The following is a 19097-nucleotide window of genomic DNA, read 5'->3' on the forward strand; positions in this document are numbered from 1 at the left end:
AGATTGGCATAAATGATGTGACAACTCAAGCGTGTATATCCATGATTCAGTACACAAGGGACCATGAGCAAGATGCATTAAGTTCGTTCAGTTCAAATAAGGTTGTAGTTGGCTTCAAAGACTGAGTTTCAGCAATCAACAAGTTTCAGGAAGAGTTTTCAAGCTCGAAGCATACAAGTCCTTTTGAGAGGTGCATAAGCTACTCAGGTGCAAAGTAGTGTTCTTTACAAGGCATTTAAAATCATTGCTCCCAATGCAAGTGAATGCAACCTATATGCTCTAGACTCTCCTAGAAATGCAAATGATGCAAACTAAATGATTTTTTTTTATATGCAAATAGATATGCAATGCATGACTCAATGAAACAACATCAAAGCAAACATGATCAAATACTTGGTACCTCCCCCAAACTTAAATGACACAGTCTCTGTGTTGTCAAGGAGAGGGAGATACCCAAAAGAGAAAACTAATATGCAAAAACGAAATGGTATATACAGGGGAAAGTAGAGAAGTACCTTCAAGGATAGTAAGTGGGGGCAGATGCCCCAGCATCATCGTCGTCCGGTGGGAACGTGGTGTAGTAACCTCCATGTCCTGAGCTGTAGTCTCCATACCATTGTTGGCTCTGAACTTCTTCAATCTCAGCTTCACTTTCTGAAGAGGCTAGGGATGGAGACTTGTTTCCAGAGGCGGAAGGCTGAGTGGGTGGGTTCCTCCATTGTCGCTGGAGCTGTCTATCAGTGAGTGGGAAACCAAGATCAGTGGGCTGAGGTGGGGGCTGGGGGACTGATGTGTTCGCGAAGGCGAAGTCCGCTGAGCTACATCCAGCTATTCCTCCTCTGGTCAAGACATCGGCCACCTTCTTCATGAACTTGGCTGAAGTCTTTGCTTGCTTCTTCACCGTCTTGCTCAGCGCCTTGCACTTGTCCTTCAGCTTTTCGATTGTTCTGTCTTGTGCCTTGTTCCATCGCTGAAGTCGGCTAATGTGGTCATGAGCATCACGAAGCGCACCAGGGGGAAGGACTCCATCATGTGGCTTGAAGTAGTAGCGTGGAGGTCCATAGATGGGTACAGATTCTTCCCTAGGAGGTTCTGTGAAGTCGTGTCTCGTCGGAACACTCCTTTTCCTTGGTGCAGCAATGGGACCGAGAGACCCGTGTTCTCCAAGAAAGTCTTCTTGGGATAAGTTGAAGCTGATAGCTCCAGGTCTCTCTAAGCTCGTCAGTCTCTGGTTTGGAAGAACCACTTCGACCGGCTTGCCCTGCAAGTAGTAGTGGTAGACGTAGTCCTTCCCATACATCCCACTGAAATAGGTGGCAATCCTCAAGTAAGTGCCATCGATGAACTTAGGCCCTGCTGCGTCCTTTCCCAAGGGAACATTCAGAAATTGGAGCAGTGGTGTGATCATCCCGCCTATCCCAACCTTTGGTTGCGAATCAGTTGTGTACCATGCCCAGTCTCTGTAGTGCTCGAGACGATTCACGAAGAAGCTGACCATCCCGAAGGAAGCATAGATGTCGTTGCTTGGAAGGGGCAACGTTCCAGGTGGGGCGTAGGGGCGGATAGCCGGGCAGAGCAGTCGCATGTCTTCCTCGGTGACACTACCAGCTTGCTTCCGTGGGTAGAATGCATGGACGAGCATCCTATGGAGGTAGCGTACAGACGGGTGCCGGATATGTGAGTTCTTGTCAGCCCCGGTAGAGTGCTTGTTTCCAGTGATTAACTTCCAAAGCTGAGTGGGGAGGTTTTCACACTTGGGAAGGGAGTAGTCTGCCAAGTCTTGGAAACCCATGACTCTCCCAATGTCTTTGAAGTTCATGTTGTACTCTCTCCCATTGACCTTGAACTTTATTTTGCCCCATCCTTGCCTCACGTGCGGATCGTCATGGTAAGTGACCTCAAGGGAAGACAAGAACTGACAGGAGACATCCCGGTAGGTGGGGTAGGCCATGGTGAGGAGTTTGGGCATCTTCAGGTGCCCCAGCATTGCCTCAATATCAGAATCGAGACCCACCTCCTTCAGCAAATCAAGGTCAGCGAATCTGGTCGGAGTCCAAGTTACCCCATTCAACAAATGGTGATACAGCTCTTCCTCAGATGGAGTTTTCGCCCTGTCTCTATCCTCAGCAACCTCTTTCCCCTTGGACATCTTGGCCCTCTTTGTAGGAGCCTGCTCATCTGCACTTTCATCGCCACTCTCCTCATCTGTGGCAACTGCTATACTCTTTCCTGCCCTCTTCTCTTGCTCCTTTGCCTTCTTTGCAGCCACGGTTTTCTGTCGAGAAGTCCTTTGTGTCCCAGAACCAGCTCGTTCCGAGGCTAAAGCCTTTCCTCTCAACGAAGACTCTTGACTTTCAGGTTCTTGCCTCTCAGCATCCGACTTTCCCTTAGTTTTCCTAACCATTGTACCTGAGAAATACAAAACTTGGAAAGGGATAAGTCGATTGACTTTGCAAATGTAAACTTCAAGAAGCAACGTAAAGAATCACAATTCTCAATCTTTTCATCATGTGAAAATTACAAGACAAGTAAAATTCAATAATCAAAGTAATTCTAGAATGAGAGGGTTCTCTAATCAAACCTTTCAACACCTTAACATACTAACTCACCCACTAACACACTCAATTAGGATCAATTTCGAAAAGCCCCAAATCCATAAACCCTAATTTTCCAAAGTTCAAATTAAACTCAATTCCACCATCAATTCAACAACCCAACTTGATATATAAGCTTTTCCTAGTCTATTTTACCACAATCAAGCAAGAAAATGACCAAATTTCGATTTTCAAATTCTAGGGTTCATGGACCTACGAATTTGAATTTAAAAACACAATACCTTGCTTTGGATGGAAGGAAATGGGGAATGGGTGGTGAGGAATAGACTGTTGGGGCGAAAGCTTAGATTTAGAAACAAGAACTAGGAGATTTGGGTGAGAATTGAGAAAGTTAGGAGATTTTTGGTGTGAGTTTGTTTGAGAGAGTATGAGTGTTTGTGAGAGGAAAGGAGAGTGAAAGAGATGAAGGTCGTGGGTATGGGTAGGTCTAGGGTCGTCCGGTTAGGTTTAGGGCTGGTTAACTCGAATTAAACCGGACAAAATCGAAGAGTGACTTACCTAGACCGGCTCGGGAGCGACCTGGAGTGGTCGCTCTGATAGGTCACTCCGTGTCGCAACAAACGCGAGCGACCTCACGTGGTCGCTGCGTCACGTTGCTCCCAGCGACAGAAAACACGAGTGACCTCACGTGGTCGCTGCGAGACGTCGCTCCGAAAGCGATTCTCGAGCCTCGGAGACAGAAAATGCGAGCGACTTAGCCAAGTCGCTCTGATCATGTCGCTCCCAGCGACAGAAAATGCGAGCGACCTCACGTGGTCGCTGCGAGACGTCGCTCCGAGAGCGATTCTTGAGCTCCGGAGACAGAAAACGCGAGCGACTTAGCCGAGTCGCTCTGATCACGTCGCTTCCAGCGACAGAAAACGCGAGCGACCTCACGTGGTCGCTGCGAGACGTCGCTCCGAGAGCGATTCTCGAGCTCCGGACACCGAAAACACGAGCGACTTGGACCAGTCGCTCTGATCACGTCGCTCCCAGCTGGAGCGACCTCGTGGCGTCGCTACGGAACCTCACTCCCATGCTCGATTCTTTGCCTTGACCGGATCGATGAACCACCTGAACACTACTTCAACACTTTCCTCTCTTTTTTTTTTTATGAAATATGATGAAAATGAAAATACCAATGCAATATGTACAAGGATACGCATGGGACTTCCTCCCAAGTGAGCTTGTTTTAAGTCTCTAGCTTGACTTTGCCTCCTTTTGGATTAGGCTGGGGTAGGATCAGACAGTGGAGTTGAAACTCCATCTTCCTCAGGTGCATCAGCCATGTAGAGCTTAACCCTTTGCCCATTGACTGTGAAGTCTCTTCCATTAGTACTCCACAAAACTATTGCTCCATATGGCTTAACCTCTTTGACCTTGAAAGGGCCGGACCACCTTGACTTAAGCTTTCCTGGAAACAACTTCAGTCTTGAGTTGTAGAGAAGAACTTGATCTCCTTCTTTAAACTCTCTCTTTAGGATATTCTTGTCATGGAAAGATTTAGTCTTCTCCTTGTAGATCCTTGAGTTTTCGAAGGCATCCATTCTTATCTCATCAAGCTCATGTAGCTGAAAAAGCCTTTTCTCCTTGGCACTCTTGATGTCAAAGTTCAGCAACTTTACTGCCCAAAGTGCCTTGTACTCAAGCTCCACTGGTAGATGGCAAGCTTTCCCGTACAATAGGTTGAAAGGTGTGGTCCCCAGAGGTGTCTTGTAAGCTGTCCTGTAAGCCCAAAGCGCATCATCAAGCTTAACTGACCAATCCTTCCTTGTAATCCCCACAATCTTCTCCAGAATGGACTTGATCTCTCTGTTAGAAATCTCAACTTGACCACTTGTTTGAGGATGGTAAGGAGTTGCAACCTTGTGCTTAACACCGTTCTTCCTGAGAAGTCCCTCAAGCAGTTTGTTGATGAAATGAGACCCTCCATCACTGATTACAACTCTTGGAACTCCGAACCTTGGAAAGATGGTGCTCTTGAACATCTTGATTACCACTCTTGCATCATTGGTGGGACTTGCAATAGCTTCCACCCATTTTGAGACATAATCAACAGCTACCAGGATGTACTTGTTGCCATGTGATGATGGAAATGGCCCCATGAAGTCAATACCCCACACATCAAACACTTCAACTTCAAGGATTGGATTCTGAGGCATCTCATTCCTCTTGGTGATGTTTCCCCTCCTTTGGCATGAATCACACCTTGAAACAAAGTCTTGTGTGTCCTTGAACATGTGTGGCCACCAGAATCCAGCTTGTAACACCTTAGCAACAGTCTTGAAGGTAGCAAAGTGGCCTCCATAAGATGATCCATGACACTGTGTAAGGATCCCATCAATCTCCTCATTAGCAACCACTCTCCTATAAAGTTGATCTTTGCAGAGAATGTAGAGGTAGGGCTCATCCCAGTAGTATCTCTTCACATCCTTGTAGAACTTCTTCTTGGCATAACCCACAAGATTCAAAGGCTCTTTTCCTGTGGCTAGGTAATTCACCAAATCAGCATACCAAGGTTCTTTCTCTTCTGTTGCCTTGACTTCTTCAAGCTTCCTTCCAGTCTCACAAACTGCTATCACTGCTCCAATAGCCATGATCTGTTCCTCAGGGAGTCCTTCATCAATGGGAATGCCACACTCCACTCTCAGCCTGGACAAGTGATCAGCTACACCATTCTCAACTCCTGGCTTGTCCTTGATCTCTAAATCAAACTCTTGCAGCAAAAGAATCCATCTCAAGAGCCTGGGCTTTGCATCCTTCTTCGCCAAAAGGTGTCTCAACGCAGCATGATCTGTGTAGACAATGACTTTAGATCCCACCAAGTAGCTTCTGAACTTCTCAAAGGCAAAGACAATGGCTAGCATCTCCTTCTCTGTTGTGGCATATCTCATCTGAGCATCATTCAGGGTTTGGCTCGCGTAGTAGATCACATGGGTCTTGCCATCTTTCTTCTGCCCCAAAACAGCTCCCACAGCATAATCACTAGCATCACACATGATCTCAAAGGGGAGATCCCAATTAGGTGGCTGGACAATTGGAGCACTGATGAGTTCACCTTTCAGCTTCTTGAAGGCTTCTAGACACTCCACATCAAAGCTGAAGGTGGCTTCTTTGCACAGCAGCCTGGTCAATGGTCTAGTGATCATGGAGAAGTCCTTTATGAATCTCCTGTAAAACCCAGCATGACCAAGAAAACTTCGGATGTCTTTCACTGTCTTTGGTGGGGGCAAACCAACCATAACATCGATTTTGGCCTTATCCACCTCAATCCCCTTCTCTGAAATCTTGTGCCCCAGCACAATCCCTTCTTTGACCATGAAGTGACACTTCTCCCAGTTCAGCACAAGGTTGGTGTCTTCACATCTCTGTAGGACCCTGCACAAATTTGACAAACAAGCAGAAAACGAAGATCCATAGACAGAGAAATCATCCATGAACACCTCCACAACATCCTCAATCAGATCAGAAAAGATCGACATCATGCACCTTTGAAAGGTGGCTGGAGCATTACATAGACCAAATGGCATTCTTCGATATGCGAAGGTACCATAAGGACATGTGAATGTTGTTTTCTCCTGATCATTGGGATGTATGGGGATCTGGAAGAATCCTGAATATCCATCAAGAAAACAATAGAATGGATGATTTGCAAGTCTCTCAAGCATCTGATCAATAAATGGAAGTGGAAAATGATCCTTTCTAGATGCAGAGTTCAGTTTGCGGTAATCAATACACATCCTATGCCCAGTGACTGTTCTTGTTGGTATCAATTCATCCTTGTCATTTTTAATCACAGTTATACCACCTTTTTTGGCACAACATGCACAGGAGATACCCATTTAGAATCTGAGATAGGGTAGATAACACCAGCATCTAAGAGTTTAAGAATCTCTTTCTTTACAACATCCTTCAGGTTAGGATTTAACCTTCTTTGATGCTCGATAGAAGTCATTGATTCATCCTCAAGATGTATCCTATGCATACACAAAGAGGGTGATATTCCCTTGATGTCATCAAGTGAGTAACCTATTGCTTTTCTAAATCTTTTAAGTGTTTTCAAAAGTTCAGATAGCTCAGTTTCAGTAAGTTCACTACTCACAATGACTGGATAAGTTCCATTAGGACCAAGAAATGCATACCTTACACCATTGGGGAGAGGTTTAAGCTCCACCTTAGGCGCCTTAAGCTCGCTCCAGTCGTTTTGCTGGGTGTCCCCTTGTTGAATGACCGAGGCTTCCTGATGGACAATTTGAGGCAGCTCCTCATACTGATCCTTACTACCAAATCCTCTGTGTGAATCCAACATCATCCCATAGGCAGCACTCTCCAGGTTCTGAATCACTTCAGCTGGCCTCTCTATCGTCAAAGCATGCTGTAGAGGGTCTTCTATTGACAATTCTTCAAGGAGCTCATCAGCAAGGGCATCCATCTCTTCAATGTAGAAAACTTGCCCTTGAACTGTTGGTTTCTTCATTACCTCCTTGATGTCAAAGTGAAGAACATGCCCTTTACCCAAGTGGAGATCAATCTTGCCCTCTTTCACATTAACAATTGCTCCTGCTGTAGCTAAGAAAGGCCTTCCAAGGATTAAAGGATCTGCAGCTTCCTCACCCATCTCAAGCACCACAAAGTCTGTAGGGATCTCATATTTTCCAACCATAACGGGGAGGTCCTCCAAGATACCCACCGGGTACTTCACTGAACGATCAGCCAATACCAGAGACAGTCTACACTTCTTGTACTGAGTGAAACCAAGCTTCTTAGCAACAGATAAAGGCATCAAGCTGACACTAGCTCCCAAATCGCAGAGACATCTATCAAATACCATAGGTCCAAGAGCACAAGGTAATGTGAAGCATCCTGGATCTTCTAGCTTCTTTGGAACAACAAGCCTCTGGATGATGGCACTGCACTCATGAGTGAGAATCATCATGCCATCCATCTCCTTCTTCTTTGCAACTACAACATCTTTCAGGAACTTGCTATATTGAGGAATTAGCATGAAAGCATCAACGATGGGCATTGTGACTTGAACTTCACTCATTTGCTTCTCAAATAGAGCTTTGTACTTCTCTAGCAGCTGCCTCTTGAATCTACCAGGGAATAGTAGTTTGGGTTCATGGGGAGGAGGAAAAAAAATATTCTCACTTGCTGGAGCAACAACTTCACCATCTTTCACTGTTTTCTTCTCTTCCCCAACCTTTCCTTTACCTTTCGCTTCCACAATATTCTCCGAGATTTCATCATTGATTTTCTCATCAACAATTACCACTTCATCATCTATGTTGATGGCAACCCCCTCACCTTGTTTCTCAGCATCCTTGGTGAGAGCTTTCTGAGGTAACTCCTTACCACTCCTGAGGGTGATAGCTTTCATGGTCTCCTTGGGGTTTTGCTCAGATTTTCCAGGTAAAGAACCTTGTTGGCGATTTTGTTGAGTGTTCATGGCAGCAAACTGGTTCTCCAAGGTTCTGAACTTGTTGTTGAGCTCATTGTAGCTTCCATCAATCTTTGCGTGAAGGTTTTTCAACTCATAGCCAACATGCTTCTCACTTCTTGTCTGAGACTCCAAGATTTGTTTTAGTAGGGCATCAGTGCTGCTGACTGGAGGAGTAGAGGTAGAAGTAGTAGGTTGTTGTTGGGCAGGTTGTTGTCCTTTGTTGTTGAAACCGGGAGGAGGGTTTTGTTGAGGCTGATAGCTGCCTTGCTGGTTGTTCCGAGGCTGATAACCACTCTGTTGGTTGTTGGGGTAAGATCTCTGTTGGTAGTTGTTGTACTGAAAGTTTGGCTCTTTCTTGTACCAGCTACCATTGTTGTTGATGAAGCACAGCTCTTCTTGCCCTTCCAAACCATCAACTTCCTGGACAACAGGTGTGGCTTCTTTGTTTGGGTTACCAACAAAGTGCAGCTGCTCCTGGGTGGCCTTATCAGCAATGAGAATATCAATCTTATCCTGGAGAGCCTTTAACTCCCTCCTCGTCTGCTTGTCATCTGTTCGACTGCCTCTGTCGTGGTCTCCACTGTAGACTGCATCACTCTTTACCATGTTGTCAACCAGCTCTTCTGCATCTTCCTCAGTTCTCCCCAAGAAGAACCCATTGCTAGTTGTATCCAGTCTGGCCCTGTACTTAGGAAGAGCACCACGGTAGAATGTGCTCAGCAAGCTCTCCTTAGAGAAACCATGGTGTGGGCATTGAGCTTGGTAGCCCTTGAATCTCTCCCAGGCTTCACTGAAGCCTTCCAAGCCTTTCTGTTGAAAACTGGAGATCTCATTTCTCAGCTTAGCAGTTCTTGAAGTAGAGAAGAACTTCTCCAAGAAAGCTTTCTTGCAGTCATCCCAAGTGGTGATTGAGTCACTTGGTAGAGACTTCTCCCACTGTCGTGCCTTATCCCCCAGAGAGAAAGAGAATAACTTCAGCTTTAAGGCATCCTCAGACACACCATTGGTTTTTGACAACCCACAGTAGCTGTCGAACCTGTCCAAGTGATCAAATGGGTCCTCTAGAGCCAAGCCATGATACTTGTTGTTCTCGATCACGTTGAGGAGTCCTGATTTGATCTCAAAGTTGTTGGCTGCTACAGCTGGTGCTCGGATTCCTAATCTATGACCATGAATGTTGGGGCAGTCATAAGTGCCAGTGGGTCGAGCTGCTCGCTGTTGGTTTTGTGGAACGTTGTTGGCATCATTTTGAGGTATGTCTCCCATATCAGTATCCAATCTCTGCAAGTGAGACTGTTGCTCTTCTTCTCTTCTCTTTCTAGCACACTCTCTCTCTAAAGCTCTGATGTCTGCGGCTCTTGGAACTAGGTTTGATGGACCCCTGCTCCTCAAGTTCATACACCTGTAAATTAAAGGGAGGTGAAGAAGGAGAATCAGTAACTAAAGAAAATAAAAATGACTTAGTCTCAAGCAAATGACTAAATCTCAATGTTCAAATCTACTTAGAATTTGGCAACGGCGCCAATTTGATATTAGGAGTTTTCAAGGCTCCTAAGACAAATGTTGTAGTATAAATGATTGTCGAACCAATTCTAAGGGATTTCAAGCACTGAGAATGCAAGTATTTACTTAATCTAAATGAAACCGATGATTTTAAAGGTTTTCTAAACTAATAATTATTACTAATGCGGTTTCAGAATAATAAAAACGGTAAATGAATTGACTTTCTTAACTAAGGAAATGAGAACTCATGGGCATAGGAATTAGACCTTGGGTGATCAAGTTACAAACTAAGGATGGCAAACGAACAATCAAACTATCAACCTTAAGCTTAGACACGATTCTAAACAAACTTATGTCTAGATGAATGTTCATTTACTAACACATTTCAAACAACAAATGTCTTCGGTTGAATAATATGGAAGCAATTATTACTAACAGGTCTAAGGCTATCTTAGCACTTCTAACAACAAATGTCTTTGGCAAAATATGCTAAAAGCTTAGAAGAGTTGTTTCAGACATTTCATCGAACACCTTTTGGTTGGGAAATGCCTAAAGATCAACTTTTGAGAAGCTAACTCAGAAGATGCATTATGATTACTCTACTAGCATGGTTTTGGAATGATATACTCTAAAACATCCTAGCTCTAACCTAATCACCCTTAATCTTCCTAACCCATGAATTCAAATGGTGATTACTCACTACTCTTCATGATTCCTCTTAAACCCATTTTGGATTTCAGATTAATCATACAGAGGGATACAACAACGAATTGGAAAACACAAAATTGCAATAACTAAATGAACAAAGATGATTCAAGAGATGAATTTCCAAAGGTTTTTTCTTAGAACAAAGATAATCTGTCTGGTGGCTGCCAAAAGTACTTAAAACATAGGTTTTCAGAAGTAAAAACGTGCATAATGAAATGACCAAAAGGCCCTTGAGTAGAAATGAATTCGAGCAAACAGAAGGCGCGCAGCGACCTCCAGTAGTTGCTCCGGGAGGTCGTTCCAGGCTTCGGGAGCGACCTGGAGGGGTCGCTGCGAGACGTCGCTCTGGGTCGCTCTTCGCGAGCGACCTTGCTGTGTCACTCCGGTCACGTCGCTCCGGGTCGCTCTTCGCGAGTGACCTCGCTGTGTCGCTCCGGTCACGTCGCTCCGGGTGATGGAGACGCGAGCGACATCGGGGTGTGGCTTTGCCCAAGTCGCTCTGAAAGGGTGTCACAGCGACTTCACGGTGTCGCTCCGGTGAGGTCGCTCACATGCACTGCTCGTCCAATGATCACCTTTATCATCTCTTTTGAGCTCCATATGCACCCAAATGTCTCCAAGAACTCCATGTGGTACTCCAATACCTGATAAGGACTCATGTATGCAAAATGCAACCTAAACATGGCTAAATCCTAGTCTATATGATCAAAATGCACATGGGTGAATGGATAAGACAATGGAAATATGCAAGATATCAGGTTTGAATTCGCGAGAACTGAAGATCACCTGATTTCTAAATGGCATAACTATCACATATGAACTCTGTTTGATCTTATTCTTCTTCGAGGATCTCCATAATTGAGTTGAGAACATTCTACAAGTGATTTCATGTGTAGAAGCCTCGTGGTTTGGAAGATATGAGTCAAACAATGAACATATATCTTTACTGCTTCTCATGATCAAGCCATGTATGTTTGTATTGCCCGGTGCGCTACCCAAGGGCACATCAGTTTGGTTGTTGTCCGCTTTGCAGCCGCAGCCGCAGACGCAGCTTGTTGTTTGTTTTGAAGACGCAGGATATTGCCGAAGCCGCAGCCGCAGCCGCAGCCGCAGAAAGTAGATTTAGTTCTGTTCGTTTGGTTGCCGCAGAAGCAATTTTCATTTATTTCATATTTTAATTTTATGAATTTTATGAATTTGTAAAATTGTATTTTAAATAAATATAATGTAGTTGAAATTTGTAAAATTGTATTTTAAATAAATTAAATGTAGATTTAAATTTGTAAAATTGTATTTTAAATAAATAAAATGTAATTTAAATTTGTAAATTTGTATTTTAAATAAATAAAGTGTAGATTTAAATTTGTAAATTTGTAATATTTACATTCATCAAAATATTATATTTAATTAGTTATAAATTTAACAACATTTTTTATCATAAACAAAAGCTAAATAATATATCAAGTCTTAAATAAATAAATAAAATATTTCAAATATCACATAGAACTGATAATCAAAGTTATAAGCAAAAAAAAAGTCATTAACTAAAACATTTAATACGGTAAACGACCTCTACCATATTCATCTGTGATGCTCTTACGCAAAGCTTCCATCGCTCTATCACCGGTCGGCTCATATACAAAAAAAAACCTTACTAAAGAGAGGCTGAGCTTGAGAGGGTTTGAACTTGAGAGATCCTGAGCTTGGAGAGGGTTTGAACTTGAGAGAGCCTGCGACCTGCAAAAAAAAATAACAGACCTTTAGAACCAGAGCATCACACTCAAACCAGATCACTCAAGTTTAATTCCTCAAGTAAAGTAACTCATGAAACACACCTTACTAAAGAGGGTCTGAGCTTGGAGAGGGTTTGAACTTGAGAGACCTGCAACCTGCAAAAAAAAATAACAGACCTTTAGAAGCTGGCAAATGACAGTACATGTTTTGTAACTTAAAACCACTTGGAAAGAGAGCTCAAATGCTCAAATATACAAGCAAGGACGTATTGGTGATGTAATTCATTAATCATAGACTCACTGATGAGAGTAAAACAAATGCATCACCAATATACACAGAACGTCATAACAATACGTAAGAGATTAAAAAGAAGAAGAAGGCAAGTTTTGGCAATCTATACGATCAACTAGTGTAGTCACAGAACATAACTAATCAATCAAAAACATCATACCTTGAGAGAGTGAGCTTGAGAGGGTCTCGAGAGAGTGACTTGAGAGGAGCAACGGCTTTACACAAACCTAAGCATCAAAAACCCAATGCTATCATCACTTCATCAACCCAAAAACCCATAAGACTCAAATCAATATGTGTATCAGAGACAGTTACCTCGGAGAAGAGCTCAGAGAAGAGATAGCTCGAGAAAGAGAGCTCGTGAGAGAGAGCTCGAGAGAGAGAGAGCTCGTGAGATAGAGCTCGGAGAATAGAGAGCTCGTGAGAGAGAGCTCGGAGAAGAGAGAGCTCGGCTTTACACAAACCTACGCATAAACAAGACATGATGGGTTAGTGTCAGAGATCAAGAGAGAGCTTGAGATGTGTTTGTTCAATAACAGAGCAAAGAAAAAAATCTGAAACTTTCAAGTCAAATACTAGTCCAAATCTTAACGAATTGATCCAAAGTTTTCAAAAGGATGAGACAATTACCTCAAAGAGAGAGAGAGAGAGAGCTCGAGGTCGGAGATTGAGAGACCGAGAGAACTCATAGATGGGTTAGTGTCAGAGATTAAGAGATAGCTTGAGATGGGTTTGTGTGATGGATAGAGAGCTCGAATTCTCGCATTGCACCATCAAGTCATCTCACACTTGCAGATGGCAGATGGAGAGAGAGCTCGTGACAGAGAGAGATGGAGAGAGAGAGATCGAGATGGAGAGAGAGCTTGAGATGGATAGAGGGCTCGTGATGGAGAGAGGGCTCGAGATCGAGAGAGATGGAGAGAGATGGAGAGAGAGATCGAGAGAGATGGAAAGAGCTGCGTCGATGGGAGAATGAGTTGTGTATGCGACTATTAGGGTTAGGCAATATTTGTAAATACTGAATTATATTAGGGGCAAAAATGTAAACAGCTTAAGTAAACGCACGATTTAGGTCGCGACCGCGGGATTTTTTGGCGTCAGACGCAAGACTCGGCGTCAGACGCGGCGGTTAGACGCAGGTACCTGCGTCAATCAAACGAACAAGATTTTTGAAAAACATCGCAGACGCAGGTACCTACGGCAACGAAACGAACAACACTGATGTAAGAATATTTTAAATTCTACGTGACCTATGTATCTATTGGTTTAATATAAAGTTCAAGTTCATATTAATGTTTTTAGATTCTAATATAAAAGACGATACCGTGATGGATCGGTTTCGATTAATGAGTTAGATAATCCGGGTGTATTGATAACCCTCCTACTTTACTTTATATATATAAATTTCCTTAATCTCATGATCATATATATGTATATGTAAATGGTAATAATAATGTAATATTGTTACCATAGATTTAATATATATGATGATACATTATTTAGCATTTGTGCGGTTAAAATAATGAAGTGTTGCGTCCAAGAGTTGTGTTGGTTAAGATACATCTCTTTGATTATTATAAAAGTGACTCGTACATCGTTTGACTTGTACGCAAGATAGAGTCTCTCAAAAACACAAAACAACAATACTGATTATCAAAAGGAGAGATTAAGGACGGTTTGGGATTTCTTGTCCATCAAGGAAATCACCAAAGTGAAGATTAAAGGGGAGAAGATCAACTGGTGGAATTGCATCCAAACATTGATCAAGGTTAGTGTTTCTACCTTCTTTAGAAATGTGTTAGGATTGAATTAAATCAAATCTAGATTAGGTCTTGGTGTGGATTTCATAATTGAATCATAAAATTAATTAACATGTGGTTAAAACAATTATATTTATATTCTATTAAAACTGTAATATGACCTATTGATATAGGTGTGTGGACCAACTATTTTAATATAATTATTAAAAAAAATATTAATCATTTAAGAGAAATACTATATAAAGAAAAACATAAATATGGCTAAAACACAAATATAAAAATTAAATTCTTAAAAAAATGTAAAACAAAAAATATACCCGTCTTTTTTAAGGGCGGGTTAGAATCTAGTTTTATAAATAAAACATGAACTATTATATTATATTTTAATTATTAATAAATATTATATGTTTAGATATTAAGAATATAACTGAATGCCTTTTACAAAAGGAAAAAAAAAAGAATATAACTGAAGTTTTTGTCGACAGTTTTTTGAAATAAAGAGATGTGGATCCCTATTATTTTGGAGTTAAAGTGGTGGTTACAAAATGAATATGTATTGAGTAAAGAAATAAATACATGGACTAATCATTTATCAATATGTCATGTTACTGATTCAATAGAATAGATTATATATCACTATGTTATCTTTAGAGTAATTCTTTGTGATATCTATTTGATTAGCTAGATTATTATGTTTTAAAATATAAATTAGTTGTTAATCTCATACTTTTTGTTAACCATGTGTTATACGCAAAGATAACCTCACTTTTTTGGTATTATTCGTGTGTTATATATACACAATTATTATAATTAAGGCCGGTCCTAATTTAAACCCTAACCAACAAGATTTTAAGTGAATATGAAAAATTTAAAAACACTAATTATAAAATTGTTTTATTTTCAGATATGAAAGAAGGCAAAACGCTATGGCTGCAACTCGATGCACATATTTTGGATTAGAATTGTGTGGAATGAGTCATTCATGAAGATTCCACAAAATATTACCATTTGAGATGAATTAAAAATAAAATGGAAAGAATGGAATGAAATGGAATATGTGGAAAGCAATGTAATATTGTAGTTGAAAAACATTCAGAAACAAAAAGTCTCATGAATGCAAAAAATAAAAGGAATGAAAAATAAAATAAGAGTTTTATATTAATTAGATGTTTTTATTTAATTTAAAGTAAATATATTTTCATTCCGATATATTCCTGCAAATAACTACCCATTCATGTTACATAGATATTTATATTTCCATTCTTTTATTTTTATAACTGCTACCATTTTATTTACTTGTATTCCATTTTTTTTTTGAATTCATCATATTCCTCATATTCACGTAACTTAAAACCAGTTGCGGACTATGATTGCATTTGATATATGTTTGTAACAAAGCTCAAATTTAAAGATCTATAATTTTATTTGATAATTCCATTTTTCACTTTAACTATCCACAAAACTAAAATAGAAAATTATATACATATATATATAATCAAATTCAAAAATATCTTATAATAGTAAATATTTAAGATATATTTAGTAAATATTTAAGATATATTTTAATAGAAAATAATAGATATCTTATCTGGTTTGGAAAAGTTAATATGAAAAAAAAAGAAATACAAATTTCTATATTTTGTCTATATTTATAAATAATAATAATATCCTTTTTGTTTTGGTGTTGTTAAATTTTTTCTCTAGGGGCCGACGGGATCATCCAATATCAAAATAAAAGTATAGTTTTAGTAAGCGTATGATTTTGAAAAATAAATAAAAATAAGCGTTTGTAGGATATGCGTTCTTGAAAATCTGCTTCTGTGTTGCTTTCTTCTAGCTATACGCTTCTGTACATTTTGTCTGTAATCATTGAACCAAAGAACAGAACCTTCCTTCTTTTACTGTCCTAGTCAGATAGACTTCCCGACTACAGTATCTATTTCTCTTAGAGATTTGGAAGATTCGTTGGATTTAAGCCATATTGGACCAAAGTTTTGCTCTTCTTTTCATGGTCTGGTCAAAACGCCACAAAGGTTTCTTTATCCATCTTCTTCGTCATGGATTCCCTGTAAACGAAAAAAATCACAGAAAGTTTTGAGAGAAGCCGAGTACGAGGAAAAACTTCTCTATCTCCCAGTCTCAAGATAGTTTTGCTGCTTATTGAATCTCTCTCTCTCTCTTTCTCTTTGTCTATAAGGTTTAGTGTCTCATTCTCCACCTTTATCTTTCGTACCGTTTATGTTTTATTTAATCTTGATGTCTAGTTAACTGTTTAAATCTACTCCATTTCTGCTGCCCTGATGAAAGAAACTCAACAGACTTTGAGTTTGGCTTGAATGTCTAGTTCAAGTAACATTTGTGTTATGTGTGTTGCTTTTGTCTTATGATGGTTTAGAACCTAACTAATGATCTTGACGGTTTAGATTTGACAATCTATACGGGGACATTTGTAGTATACTTTTTAGGTCTCATTTTGGCTTCTGCCATCATCTGAGAGTTTTTTTGGTTTTTGAGAGAGAGAGAGATTATCAAATGCCGGAGGAGGAAGATTTTGGTAGAACTTAAATTCAGGTTATATGACGGTTCAGATGTTGGCCCGTTTCATTACTCTCCAACCGCCACTGTGGGAATGCTCAAGGAGAGAATCGTCTCTGAATGGCCTAAAGGTGAGCTTCGAGGTCTTTACTACAAGTGCTCTTTAAGTTTGGTGAACACTTTCTTAACTAGTGGTTGGATAGACAAAGTCTAGGCTAGTTTAGATCTGATTGTATTACTAATCACTTGTCTTAAACTATTAGACATCTGTTTAGAAACTGGTCCTGGCTCTCTTCAACACTATTCTTTACTCTTCTACATTCAACAAAATCTTTTCATTTGTCACACTTTTAATTTGATTTCCTGTTGTACTTTTAATGTGATGTCCCTAGACAAGAAGATTGTTCCAAAAGCAGCTAGTGACATCAAGTTGATAAATGCTGGTAAGATTTTGGAGAATGGTAAAACTGTTGCACGGTGTGAAACTCCATTTGATGATGATCTCCCTAAATCCGTCATTACAATGCACGTTATCGTGCAACCGTCTCCAACAAAACCAAGACCAGGTCTTATTCTCTTGCTTTCTCATCTCAGTACGTCTTGCTTATGGAATGGATGTTTAGGAGTTCTACGTAGTTCGGTTAATTTATTTTTATCGATCTATTCTATTGCAGAGAAGAAATTGAAGAGGAAGAAGCCTCACAGAGAAGCTTTTGCTCATGTACCATAATGCGAGAACAAGTACCAGATCCAGAATCTGAAAAAAACACACAAGACTTGAGAAGTTTTTTTGAAGTCTTATTTCCTAGAAACATAGATTACCATCTTCACGCTTCATATTATGCATCCATCATAAGTTCAAACAAAGCTTCATCAATGGCGGTATAAAGCTGGTCTATTGAAAGTTTCTTTTCTTTCATTGTGATGAAAACTCTTGTTTTGGAGAATAGTTATGTAAGGAGAAGAGCTTCTAGTATGTGGTTCTGTTCATCTGTACACCTGAAGACTTTTTTTTTCTCAATCAGTATCTGCCCAAACCTTTTGTGTCAACAAATCATTAACCAGTGATAAACCGGTACAAACACTGATATATATGACATAATCCATGGTCAAAGTTCAGTACTTTTCCGACTTGTTATTATCTCTGCATCCACTCATTTCCTTGGGAAACTCACATTTAAACATCATTTCTATCTACTTCGGTCGTTAATATTTCCTTATTTTGTACTGTATAATACGAATATTTTTCTTAAAATAATATGAACAAGTAATCATCTTTTGCTTAATATTTTACTAGTGACATCTCTGTATAATTTGAGAGTAATAAATTGATTTTAATGATTTTGATTATTGCTAATAAATATATTAAAATCACTTAAAGAGTGAGTAAAATATGAAAATAATTTTTTCTATGTAAAAAAAATTGACTAGTGGCCGATGTATTGTCTTTCTTTTTGTTACTAGAAGTTTCATTCCTTGAAAAATACATGCTAAAGCCGGCGGAAAACATAGAAATCCCCAGAAACTAAACCCAAAACATGAAAAACTAAAATCCAAACATATGGATCTCATAGGAACAACGGAAACACAGATTAAACTTTTACCTTCCTTCAAAACCCCATAATCTAATTATCAGTGATAGACTATTTTTAATACTTATGTGTAATACTTATGTGAGTGATAGACTATTTTTAGTTATTTTATCTATTGTTAGAGTCATAATAAAAACAATTAATTAAAAAATAAATGAAATATGAAATTAAGTAATAACAACTTTTAAAATCAACAAGTGGTGGCATTGTATAATTTGTAATAAAATTAATATATATATATATATATATATAGATATTACTAATAAATTGTTGTTTAGTGACCTTACATATTATTTATGCATCAATAAACACATTAAGATTAGAATTAAGATATACGCCTTGCGCGAAATAAACATTATATATATATATGTGTGTATAAATATATATATATATATATATATATATATATATATATATATATATATATATTATTTTATGTATTATATGCTCTTACATATTACGAAATAATAAATATCTATTGAATAATTAAAAGCCAGTAAATATTACATATATAATTAAATTGACGTGAACATATAAATCAAATTTTATTAATCCAAATAATATTTTTTCTCTATTTGATAGGATATATAATTAAATTTAAATGATATTAACATACATATTATATTTTTAATATTAATGTATTAAATGATGTTTTCTACTCATATGTTTTTTTTGATCATTTGTATAATTTATAGCAAAAACTTTAAATTACTGATTACAAAATTTTCATTATGGAATTAATAACTTTAGTAATTTATATTTTTTTAAAAATTAAGTTGTTAATGTTTCTTTAAGGCTTTTATCAAAAATCTGTTTAAAGTAAATTTCAAAAGTAAAATATTTATGTTAATAGAAAGGTAATATATATATATAGTAATAGATTGTTTTTTAATAATATTGTTAGCGCCACAGTAAGTAAATTAAAAACAAACTGTCT

General features: G+C 39.1%; 1 protein-coding gene, 1 non-coding gene and 1 pseudogene across 2 annotated transcripts; 2 read left to right on the forward strand and 1 right to left on the reverse strand.

Moving 5' to 3' along the window:
• Positions 1 to 504: 504 nt before the first annotated feature.
• Positions 505 to 7242, reverse strand: LOC125581464. Its single transcript, XM_048746944.1, has 5 exons — positions 6500 to 7242; positions 5180 to 6407; positions 5037 to 5119; positions 3404 to 3432; positions 505 to 1284 (listed from the first exon to the last, which is right to left on the reverse strand). Exons 1-5 carry the CDS (start codon positions 7210 to 7212, stop codon positions 518 to 520), a joined length of 2820 nt encoding a protein of 939 aa, XP_048602901.1. The 5' UTR covers positions 7213 to 7242; the 3' UTR covers positions 505 to 517.
• Positions 7243 to 8773: 1531 nt separating this feature from the next.
• On the forward strand, positions 8774 to 8880 carry LOC125582572. The gene has a single exon (XR_007320029.1). It is a non-coding gene; the product is annotated as a small nucleolar RNA R71 (small nucleolar RNA).
• Positions 8881 to 16565: 7685 nt separating this feature from the next.
• Positions 16566 to 18406, forward strand: LOC106351774 (annotated as a pseudogene).
• The last annotated feature ends 691 nt before the right edge of the window (positions 18407 to 19097 follow it).

The sequence above is a fragment of the Brassica napus genome, chromosome C2 (genome assembly GCF_020379485.1).
Source record: "Brassica napus cultivar Da-Ae chromosome C2, Da-Ae, whole genome shotgun sequence".
Classification (NCBI taxonomy): Eukaryota; Viridiplantae; Streptophyta; class Magnoliopsida; order Brassicales; family Brassicaceae; genus Brassica; species Brassica napus.